General features: G+C 36.6%; 1 protein-coding gene across 2 annotated transcripts in view; it reads right to left on the minus strand.

The window, feature by feature from the left end:
* Positions 1–12378, minus strand: part of BLTP3B (bridge-like lipid transfer protein family member 3B) — a 48497-nt gene continuing 36119 nt past the window's right edge. The window contains exons 16-21 of one of the 2 annotated variants that reach the window (XM_053943856.1): positions 12113–12249; positions 11256–11406; positions 7075–7331; positions 4825–4933; positions 3767–3936; positions 1–3113 (exon numbers count right to left, since the gene is read on the minus strand). In XM_053943856.1, the coding sequence (XP_053799831.1) occupies positions 2988–3113; positions 3767–3936; positions 4825–4933; positions 7075–7331; positions 11256–11406; positions 12113–12249 (950 nt within the window). In that variant the 3' untranslated portion in view covers positions 1–2987. Of the gene's footprint in view, positions 3114–3766; positions 3937–4824; positions 4934–7074; positions 7332–11255; positions 11407–12112; positions 12250–12378 lie in introns of those variants that run through there. The other variant, XM_053943857.1, reaches the window with a different exon arrangement.

Below are 12378 nucleotides of genomic sequence, written 5' to 3' on the forward strand. Positions count from 1 at the left end.
TGCTTGATGCAAGTCAAGTTTATTATCACATTCTCCTTACATTTATTATAAAATTATTTTGAATAAAGGTAACCATTATCATGGCAGACATAGGAAATGTTCTGCAGCTAGCAGTTACCCTTTAGAGATAATTTGTGATCCCAGATTAAGACTCCCAAATAAATACCTAAGTGAGACAGTGTACAAACAGAACACGGCTAATGGAACTGGGAAATAAAGGACTTAGGCAGAAGGGTCCCAAGCAGGTATGATCTCTACAAAACTCCTCTTCACCAGGCATTTTATAAGTAATACTGTAAGGCCACAGAATTTTGATTTAAAACTGGTGCTTACCAACAAAGTTAGAATTGCAGTGAGAACTGGAATAGCACATGCCAGAAAGATTCAGTGACCAAACCTGAGAAAGGGCACAGCCTCTTTCAGGTGAGCTGGTGTGAAAGCTTCATTAGATATTAAACCAGCATTTCCAAACAAGATGAAGAGTGTTAAGCTAAACCATAGACCAGTTAAAATTTCTATAGACAATGTAAAACAAAATATGGAAACAGTTTTCCTACGAGACTTCTTAAGTCAGTTTTCTATATACAATGAAGTTCTCCAAACTATCTTCCATTTAGGTATTTGCAGAATAAAAGCAAGAGGCTCTACTGATAGTACAAATTTACTATCTAGGAGGTTATGAACACCAGCAGAGCCTTGAGGATGAATTAAGCCTTTAAGCCTTTTTTTTTTAAATTCTAAGGCTTTTTGTAACTATGTTTAGTATAACCTATTAGGGCTTAGTTTAACTTTGTACTTTCAAACATTGATAGCAAAACACATTTCAGAATGACACTGTACTATCACTCTCAGTATTGTCAAGCTCACAACCAAGCACACTCATCTCCTCTGAACTGTCCACAGGTGATATTCAATACTGCACAACGGCCATGAAGTAGAAATGTATCCAGTTATAATGAAGTGCTAGGAAATGGTACCCTGAATTTCAACAACTGTACTGAGAAGGGCTGGTTTGACCTGTTATTTTGGATTTGGTTTGCAATTGGTTTTTCTCAAAACAAGCAAGTTTAGTTTATGCAGTAAAAAAAACCCCAGACATTTGATATTGCTATTTATTTCTTTTTAAAAATTAGATAATTCTCAATATAATATTCTAGCAACATGCTACTAAGCACTCTATACATTCCTTCTTCAAAATAATTCCAACTAGATCTTGGCAAGGATAAACCAAATAAGAATTATTTTAATAGTACCAACCAGAGTTAAACCAAAGGAGAAATCCTCCCCTGAATCTGACATTATATTTATGTGAAATTGCACCACTCATATTTAATACTGTGTTGTCTTATACAACTATTTAAATACAAATATTTAATTTCTTGATAGAAACACTGTGTGTATATTTTTTCATCTAATTCAGAATAATAAAATAAAAATTTCCATGGGAATTAAGAGTTTGAACTAGGATTTCATATGGCAGGCTTTAAAATAGTACCTGAACCAGTTCTTCGTTAAAATCTACACACTTTCAATAACTATTTCCAGCAGTGCAAATTATGTGTCCTCCAAAAATTTTTAATGAAAACAATTTAATTAAAACTGGTTTGACAACCTGAGTATGCAAAGTCAAACCACAAGATACTAAATACTTTTTGAGATTTGTTTGCTAATCTACAAACAGAAATTCCCTCCAACATCCCATGGAGCAGAAACAATTGTGGTAGCAATTAAAAGATTTTCATTTGTCAGATTCAAGGTCACTAGTTAAATTATTCAGTCAGTTTTACTTCCAGCAAAGACAATCTCTTACAGGCATGTATGGTTTTGTACGTTGTTTCCTAAATTGTTTAGAAGCACACTCTTACAGTCTCTATTTTATGGTGTTGTGCTTTTTTACTTATTCATCTGTACCAGTTTTTAGCTGAAAATTATTGTTCAATTTGTACAAATCGCCCATAATTTAAACTGTATAATTACATTTCATGTAATCTCACAGTTTCTTTGGGTAATTAAGTGATTCTCTACAGCTTTTTTATCAAAAAAAAAAAAAAAGAGCAATATACAACTAATGAATCCCAGTAGGATTTTCCCCCCTCACAAGCACTGACATTATTTATTTAAACATATTGAACCAAATCCTTGGGCATGTCTGATGAGTTGTGCTGGAATCAGACATGCATGCAGAATGGCTCAAAGCTCATCTGTCACAAAGGGCCAGATCCTATATCAGGGCTATATCCTCTTCACAGAGAAAGGAAAAATAAAGTGTGAATGTCTAAATTACATCAGCTGTACAGATACAGTGGACCCTCAAGCAGAAGGAAAGCCCAGAAGTATGCCCTCTTATTTAAATTCTCCAGCATTTACTGTTTTATTTTAGGAGTGCATATGGAAAGGATACATGGAACTCTATAGCACCAGAGGATTATAGTTAAAATCCTCTCGGGGCAAATTACACTGAATGTAGGGCCAGTTTAGGGGTGGTATTTTAATTTTCAGTAGCTATACTATTCTAGAGAATCTAGCCTGTATCATCATAGTGCAAATGTAACCTCTTCTATAGGTATCTTCTGGCAACAATCAAATAACATAACCTTAGAAAGAGAGGTACACCTTGTTAGTGAGGCATGGTACATGTACTCTGTTATGTACCCAGGCACCTTCTTTCATTGCTGAACCATCCACTTTTCAGAAAACATTTTAAAAATAACATTTCCTTTGATAATATTAAAAGTAGATTATATGATTTTTTCCTCAATAAATTAATAAAGTACAGTAAAAACTGATTTTTTCCAAAGTCATTTCAGTTTAAAATGGGCTGAGAAAAGTTACAATGTTTAATGATAATTTCAGAAGAGTACCTGGTTCACAAACATTTTTTTTTTTAATGAGAAAACCACATTTTCAAGTGATTTGCAGACAGTATTTTAGATGCCGCCACCACCTGCAATTATGATGATGATGCTTTGTACCAAGAGAACAGTGTCCTACTGATGATCAACATTCATCTTCTTCATGCGATGAAGCAGGGCATCTTTTTCCATCTGGACCTCAGCAAGAGCCGTTTTGGCTTTGGCTAGTTCCTGTTTGAGACATTCATTTTCTTCAATAAGCTGAAATGAACAGGTTAGAAAAGAAAGCTATTAGTATAACTCCATACTGATGACTTTTTCCATTTCAGTAACTTTTAAAAAACCAAATGCTCCCGTTCACTGCTGGGCAGAGGTTTGCTGAGGCTGAGTCAATTGCAACTCATTCTCAGTCAGTAAGTGTAGAACATGGAGAGAGTTAATGCAATTAGCTCAAAAGCCAGTGTTTCAGCTATGCCATTTCTGTTCTGGAGTGGAATGGAAATGACCCAAGTTTCTGAGCTCTAGGACCAGTGAGAAAAACAGCCAAATTAATGTGTGGGTTCTGTCATCATCATTCAAAATCTGGGTATGACTGATAGATCAGTATGGATCTGACCAAATAGGTAAGTCCCTTGCCTTTGGTAGCTGTGTTGTACAGGAATGAGGGAGATGGGGCGAAGAAAACTCCTTTATAAAATTCCCTCTGACGTAAAAGAGTCAGTGTGCAGTGTATTATTACACTATTTAGGAAGCACTGTTAAATTGCTGAACCACACCATAATATCCACATTCCATATTTTCCATCTCAAACAGATTTCTAAACAGAAGTGCATCACAGCCTTACAATTATGATTAATAATGATTGTAACCTAATTTTGAGGGGGCAAGGTGAAGTCAAAATGAGTTCTTTATACCTCATTTTTAAAGAAGCCAGATGAATCCCTGCTTGATTTAGAAAGTCTGGGTGTTTCCCAAGTAGTTTGCGTGGCTTGGTCTTGTGTTTTACGTTCAATAGATCCCACTGCTTGCTGCAATGTGCTGCTTGAATTCTTCATCTTTGACACATCATTTACTTTTTGATTGTCTGTATTACAGAAATAGTGTGCAGGGGTTTTGTCAAAAAAAATTAAGCTTTATTCTTATCAGTACAAAATTAAACCCACCTAAAACAAATATAATATGAAGTACATTGATATTTGCCTCTCAAAATCAAATTTAAGAATAAAATTTAATTAAAACTCAACCTTTTAGAGGAAGAAAGAAACAATATGTAACTTCCAGCCTGAAGAAAATAAACACATTTTTATACCAACCTGTATCATCACCACAGAATATGCACTCTGAATCATCAGAAATTTGAGAACTTATAATAGTGCTATTAACATACTGTCTCCAGGTCCCTCTGAAGACTGCATTTACATTTAAAGACACAGTGAGATAAACCTGCAGAATCAAGTTTTTAAATTAGAAAATAACCTTAATTGCTTGTCATTAAAGAAACTTTCTAGCATTTGTAACTGAAGTACACCTGTTAAAATATACTGTTGTACATCAAGGGAAGAAGTCAGGATCATAGTTTTACAGTAGCTTCTACTACTACCTGCAACACAAAACAACAAAGACATCTTGGAAATCTGTGAAGAAAGGCAATTTTTTGTTTGCTTTGTAACAACAAAGGAACCCTAAACTCATCATGATGAAGTGATATGCACTGATGAAGCATATCCTGATGACATTATAAGCATATTTTTTATTTCTTCCAGGTTGATCCAACTGTGGGTTATCACAGCCAATACACTATTCAAAAAAGGTCATCTTCCTTTTTGTGACTACACTTAGAATTATGGCATATGGCAACACAGCTTACACAAATTATCACCACTTATCTTTTCACAATTAGTCACAAGTATGCACAAAGGAAAAAACAACAGGATTATTGAATTGAGATATCAAGGTGCAGCAGCATACAAACCTCTAATGAGAAAAGTGCCATCATCATTTCTTTCTATCCAGAGTATATCAATATGCAGTTTTATGGGTACCAGCTCAGATGCCTTAAGATTTTCACGTGGACTGTCATCCTAAAAAATACACATAATAAAAAATGAGTTTACAAGGAAATCAAAATAGATAATTAGGATGATTATTTAAACATAAGTGCATTTAATGAAACTTGAAAGGGAATGTTTCAGAGCAGAATTTTCTAATGCAATCTCCACTCAACTTTGGCTCCCTTTTTTTTTCCCCCAGGGATCATTTTAAAGGCTCAAAATTATCTCTGGAGTAAGTCTGCTGAACTCAATATATAGTCCAACTAAAATACTTCAAAGTGTTTTTACAGACATCTCAATAAGATTATACCCCAACTCAAGACATTTGTTAGCTCAGGAGCTGAGTCACAGATAAGAAGCCTGTGCTGTATAGTGTCTAATTTTCCCTTGAACTATTTAAAGATTGAATGGGTACAACTATCATTCTTGAGCAGATTTTGTCTTTTCAGAATTTAGTTTGGGACGACACCAGCTGCAGTTTAGTTGTACTACTGTATTTAACAGAAGAGAAACTTCACAAATTACTTCTTTGGGGTCTCCCCAGGAAGTCTTTATAGTTCGTTTTCCCTGTCAAATAGAATAACACAGCCAGTATAATCAGAAACTATACATATCAGCATTAAATGTGTACCAAGAAAGTTGTTGAGGTATAGCTTCCAAAGCTTCTTGAAACAGCATTGAGATTGCAGCAGAAAATCCAAACAATAAAATAATCTTTCTCAAATTCCTCTCCTGCCATGAAAAACACTGCATGAAGTCTCATGCAGAAGAAATAAAAGAACATACTGCATTGAATAGGCAATGCAGCACACATTTGAATCATATCTTCTCACTCTATAATACCCAACAACTCTATAGAAATGAATCATCTCTATGTCAAATATGCAGTTTGTCAACCATCATGAGTAATTTCACCATGACTTGTGTGCACTCCTGAGTGAGCACTTTGGTGCTTTTGCTGCCAAGTAGAATCTTGTTGCCAGTTTATTGTACATTCCCCATCTCAAACAGCTGCTTTCTCAAGAACATTTTGCTTAAGTCTGCCTTCTTGCCAATAAACCAGCACAATCCTGGTTTTAAATGCAAGTGACTGTGTAAAGACTTTGCTATTTGCATTTGGGCATTCATGTTTGTGATCCACTGAAATCTGAGGAACAGATTCACAGCTCTTACAGAAAATGCTTGTGTTAATCCTGTAGAGGAGGAACAGCTCTAAGAGTGCCCAAAGATCCTCAGGGGATGGAAGGGCTGTATCACTGAGGGAAGGAATACTGATGCATTTTGAGTAGAACACAAGACAATTGCCCTTCCAGTTAATAATGATCTTGGCAGAATCAAGACCTTAGCCCCAGATGTAGAACTGGAGCTACTCTTCCAATCCTCACCTTGTTCAAAATTTGTATGGGTGACTATTACTGTCCAAAGCAATGTAATAATTATCTTTATGTTCGTTTATTTGTTTTTCTGTTGTTCTACATCCCTCAAAAAAGTGTCCTTATCTTTATACTCAGTGGTTGTGCAGCACAGAACTCACCATCTTCTTTAAATGTCTGAAAGAAAGTCCCCTAGGAGACTTGAGCAGAAGTGTCCTCTTAATGTTACTATTTTAAGATATGGTGCTGAAAAATGCTTGCACTGTTCAGTATCTGTTTCTAGGTAGAGAAGAACATGAAATCTGGGTTGTGTTCAAGTGGTTTGTACTGGAATTCCATAACCTTTCTCCTTATTTTGTACAGAACTTTCATTGCAAGAACTACCCTCCAACTAGGAGAGAGAGAGAAATAACCTTTAAAATACATGGTTTGTAATTAGAAAACCATAGCCTTTGCTAAGCAAAAAAAGCCTAACCAGAAAAACCCACATTGTGCCTCTAGAACCTTACATATAAAATTCCCAGAGACCATCACTCTACAAGAAAGATTTGAGAGAGGGGGGAAAAAGTATAAAATATTAACTCATACAAATAGCTGGTTCATGCAGAAAATTGCCCTCCAGGCATACCACAGAGCTAACCAAAGCTATAGATTTTAGAATTGTTTTAGTGTTATCTAAAGACCTTTCAGAGTATGATAGCAGTTTCTTTGAAGTTAACTGTATCCAGATTAGTAGTTTATCATCAAAGAAAGAAGAACAATTTTTTAGAGCAGCCAAGTATCTCATTGTTAACATACTTTTAAATTAATCCTTGCATTAGAAACTTTTATCTTCATAGGCATCACTTCTGCGACAGTTTCATCTTCTAGAAAATGCTGAATGTTTGTAAGAGAAGATGTTAGAAATTCAGCACTGAAGTTCTCCACATGACACTGAAGAAACCCATTTTTTACAGCTAGCAGGGAATGTACAACAGCACTAGGCCCGCTTTCCCATCTCAGACTAATCTCAGGTGATGAATTAACAGGTCCAGCCACAGATTTACAGTCAGAACCTGTTGCAAAAAGAAAACAAATTTGCATTAAAATTTTGCAGTGTACAGAAAATCAATTATAATGTAATTATTTCTGCCTCTATTGTCCAACTGATTTTCCAAAAAGTACCATAGAGTTATTATTCATAAAAGGCAGTGTTGCAAATACAGAACTTCAGAGTAAATTTCTAAGTATAGCACTTCAAAGTACAAAAATAAAGAGTACATATAAGGGCTAGTACCTCACTGTGACAAGAGAAAAGACAATGCAGAAGTATCACTATCCACAAAAAAGAAATTGTTTCCTTGGTGCCTTGACAATGGATAACCAATTATTTTGCATACTTTTCCACTAAGTCATTAAATCTCAATTCGAAGAAATATTAAAGTCACTTCACTCTCTCAGGAGACCAGGTATTTTCTTGGAAAGGCTGAACTTCCTGACTTAGGAACCATAAACAGCAATGCAGTAAGATAGAGAGTATGACCACATATGTATTACTTGAGTGGCAATAGACTTGAACACTAATAAACTTTGACACTTTCTTGCTAATTTCAGTATCTTTAATCAGTAAGGACAATTGTAACATTCAACCTAAAAAGTTCTAAAAACCATAATAAACTAAACTAAAGTAAACTAAAATAAAAATTTAAGGTAACCAGATTGGGGTGGGGGGCAGTGAAGAGTAACTATTTTTTGTATAAAATAGTTACCCCATGGGATTGTCAAGTCATGTCATCACTGTGATGGCTGACCTACAGAAATTATCTCCATGACAAGAAGTACAATCACAGTAACAGAAAAAACAAGCATTGAAAGTTGAAAGATACCTCAAGAAAGAAACTCAAGAAAAATCAACCAAATTATGTCAATTCATCATGCAACAGACAGTGCCTAGAGCTACAGCAGCCTGGCATCGTAACTGATTTGCTTTCCTATTTGTACATTAATTGGGTTCCTCTTCCTGTATAGTGTACCAGTCCATGGATGATGTGGCACAGCAGCAGAGTCAGGACTTGTGCACTTATCTACTGGCACTAGAGTCAGGATAGATGGACACACTGTTGATCTGGGCTGACAAAGACCAATGGCAAGATGAACATGAGAATCTTCAGCCTCTGCTGTGAACCAGAATCCCTCCCTTTGTTACCTCTGTGAATTGAAGTTTCCACAACACTGACAGCCACGACTCCATCCTTCCATCTTGCCAATGTTTAAGAAGTGCTAAATCTCATATTCCCTTTCCCCACAAAAACCCACCCCAAAAACCAAGCAACCAACCAAAACCACACCGCAAGTATCAACTATCTTTTTAGGCTCAGTCCAGACAAAAGTGAATAAACTACCAGCAGCCCAGGAGAAGAAGGGACACTCTCCAGACAGAAGAACAATGACCACTCTGTTCAATGAATCTCTGTAACTGGTTCAGGAAACTTTGCTTCCCTCAATGATCCATATACTTCCCACACATACAGATAAAGAAATAAGTAGTAGGTGCCCTAAGTATTTCTGCACCCGAAAAGAGTGCCTGCATCATTGCTGGAAGGATCCAAAGTACAGAAAAAGAGCAGAGGAAAAGAACATACATTCAGTCTCAGCCTTGAGTCAATTTTAGTTATCTTGCAGATGCCTGAAAGGGGCAGAGTCAAGGGAAGATGGAGAAAAAAATGCATCAAAAAATTTGGAAGCTGCTGTGAACTGCTGTTGCCTTCTAAGAAGCATGTTCAGCATGGTAATATCTCAGTAAAAAAGCACAGCCCTCCCACAATACCTCTGCCATACTCCATCCCTCCTTCTTTTGGTTTTGCTGCCAGGCAAGATCAGATAAATTTGCAGTCCTGCATCCAGCCCTGCAGGAAATTACACAGCTGCCATGTAGACCTCAACTTAGTCCCGCTTTTAGCCACATTCTTCCCATTTTACATCTACTGCATTAACAGTGTACTAGATTTTAAATGGTTATTTTCATCCAGAACATCTTGTAGACTGTAATTATAAAGCTGAGTATTCACTGCATTGCATGGTTCCTCAGATTACTGGTTTCAATTTGTTAATGCAGCACTTGAGAAAGTTTTATTAAAGGTCTTGAAGAGGGAGGTTGCTTTTATTGGGTTATTATCATATGCATTTGCTCACCTGTTCTTTTGGTTGTATTTTGTTACCATTAACTCTTTTAAACAGTCTCTTTTGATCTGATTCTCAAGCTTTTTCCAAACTTTTTCTCTTTTAGTTCTAATAGGAATGATTATGGGACACAGGGAACAGCAGCAGAAGATTCCTGACAGTACAGAAATCACAGTGGAGAGAAAAGATCAGTGGAGAGATGTACATTACAGAATAGAGTGACCAGTAATGCATAAAAAACCAAAAAAAGTGTTGTTGGCTCATCCATTCAGGTATCTTCCAGAGACAGAAAGGAAGAGATACAATGTGGAAGTTTTTGGAGATTCCAATCATGTTATACCTTTCCTATCCACAAAATAATTAGTGCACAAGCCTCTCATTATCAACTGAGAAGCATTATCATTATCAGAGGCTCAAGTTGTAGATACAAACAAGAGCAGGAAGGTGCCATGATCATATTATTTACTCCCTACAGCTTTTACAGAGGATATGGCAGATAACCAGAAGTCAATTTGCCTGCTCTATCAACTGAAGGTCAGCCATGAGTCCTCCCTGCTGGACCTTTTCCTAGCCTTCAGATGCTTGACTACAACACCGTGCAACAGCTGCTCAGGCAGCAGCTGCTGGCAGTGGCTCAGCTTACCAGTAAATGTGTTCTTTAGCCAGGGGATCAGAGGCTGTGCCACCTCTGAAGCTGAAGCACCGCCTGAACAAAAGCCATGCTGATAGAAGGTTGGAATAAAAAGATGGCAGCCAACAGCTGCTATAGATATTTCCTTGGAAATGAGCTGAACCAGAAGCAGGTGTGTCAGGGATCTGTCCCAAAAAGCCTATAGTACAAAAGAGTTTACATCCAGCAATCCATGTAGAAGGCTGGCAGAAGGGAGCAAAGCAGACTGTGACATGAGCTGCCACGCCAATGCATCATGCCAAGGAAAACACCTCATCCATGAGAACTCGTTTTTTTCTGGCAAAGAGTGTATATATTGTACTTATGCCCAAGAACAGCTCTGATAAGACACCGGTTGATCTAGCTGTACTTGGCATGAAATTACACTCTTTGTATTAAGCTTAAAAAAACCAAAAACAACCAAGCAACAAAACCCCCAAAAAACCAAAACAAACAAAAAAACCCAACCCAAAGCAAACTAAAAACAGTTGTCTGTCTTTAAAGCTCCTATTTCCTGACAGAGGAAATGTAAAAAATTTTCTTAAACCACATATTATAAGCCTGTTTAAACTGTGTGTGTCATTTAATCAAGAGAAACTGACCTTGAAAAAAAGAAACATTCCTTCAAAGGAAGGTACATAAAGCAATCACTATTAGAGTCATAAGGAGTTCCATCTTCACAAAACAATAACACAATGCAATATGTCGTGGTTCCATCCTCCCAGCAGCCAGGCCCCACACCAGTGGGATCAGGGAGAGAACCGGCAGGGTAAAAGCCAGAAAACTCATGGCTTAAGACAAAGACAGTTTAATACAGAAAACAAAATCCAAAACCATAGCCCCATACCAGTCACTATGAAGACAATTAATTCTACCCCAGCCAAAACCAGCACATAATGCAGCTTATTTCATTTTCAAAAAAGCAAACTAATGACCAGAATTCACTGCAATGCACCTTTTTACCCACATGATCATCATACACAGCTCCATTTATTTATTCTTCCTTTTTAATGTATGGCAATGAGTAATAAATCAGAGTTCTAAACTAGCATAAAAGGGATGCTAGTCTAACATAAAACTGTGTTTGCACTTTTATTTACTTAGAACAAATGTTTCCAGCTCCAATTTCAACACACTGAATTGTTCTTACCAACAGTTCTGTTGCACAGATATTGTCGAACACCAATATTTCCTAGTTGGTTTGGTATCACTTGGTTGACCTGTAAGCATATTTCTGTGTCTTCTCCTCTGATGTCAATTTCACCATTAACACCAAATACTTGGAAAACCACAACAGACATCTGTCAACAAAACCCAGATAAAACAATACAAAATTATAAAATGAATTTACAGTGATTATTATTTGTAAGGTATGTCTAAACCTTTTCCATCACAAAAGGAAAACAACCCTTTGCATCTAAAACCCTTGCTCACAGAGAAGCAAAAAGTTTTCTCATTTCCTTATTCTTTTCTTTTTGTACACATTGGCTTCATAATGGATTGCTCAACAGCCTGTCCAAACACAGACACTTGTATTTATATACCCCACTGACACCAATTCAGAACTGGCTAGAGAAGCCATGGAAGTGAGATAGAGCTTCCTTACTCTGTCTGAGAAGCACATGATTATGTGATACCTGAAATGTCAGGTATCAGGCATTTCCTAAAATTGCATTCAGTTTTATGCATATCATAAGCACAATCAAGCACTTGCAGTGCTGAATCAGACCAGGTTAAAAAGCTAGGACAGGCTACTAAACTTTGGCTATCTGAATATTAGTCGGCCCTTTTTCTCTATGTACTGGGTTGCAGTATTTTAAAAAAATAAGTAGAAACCAGTTTTAAGTCAGCTTCGGTATCAGAAGATGTGTATCCATCATCATTACAACTATTTTGGGTTCATTTTTCTAATAACTTGAAAAATCACCTCTAAAAGGAGACATTTTAGTTGTGCTGTAAGGTTTAATTCACAGAATAATATATTCTAATGGAATGCAATAATATTACCATTTCTTCAATAGTCTCATGGGCATTTTCTGAAGCAGCACTCATGGCATCTGGAGATGACCCATCATAATTTTCCATCACTCTGCCTCCTTCGTGGACATTTTCTGATGGGCTTTGATAGTTTGTGGCTGTAATACCTTCCAAATACACATCAGAAAAAATGCAAAGTTAGCACAGCATAATCTGAATCACTCCTACATTATGAATAAAGTCAGTATCTGTTAGTGAATGCACACATTAACTCATTTTTTAACATGAGTTGAGTG

Source organism: Vidua chalybeata, chromosome 5 (genome assembly GCF_026979565.1).
Source record: "Vidua chalybeata isolate OUT-0048 chromosome 5, bVidCha1 merged haplotype, whole genome shotgun sequence".
NCBI lineage: Eukaryota > Metazoa > Chordata > Aves > Passeriformes > Viduidae > Vidua > Vidua chalybeata.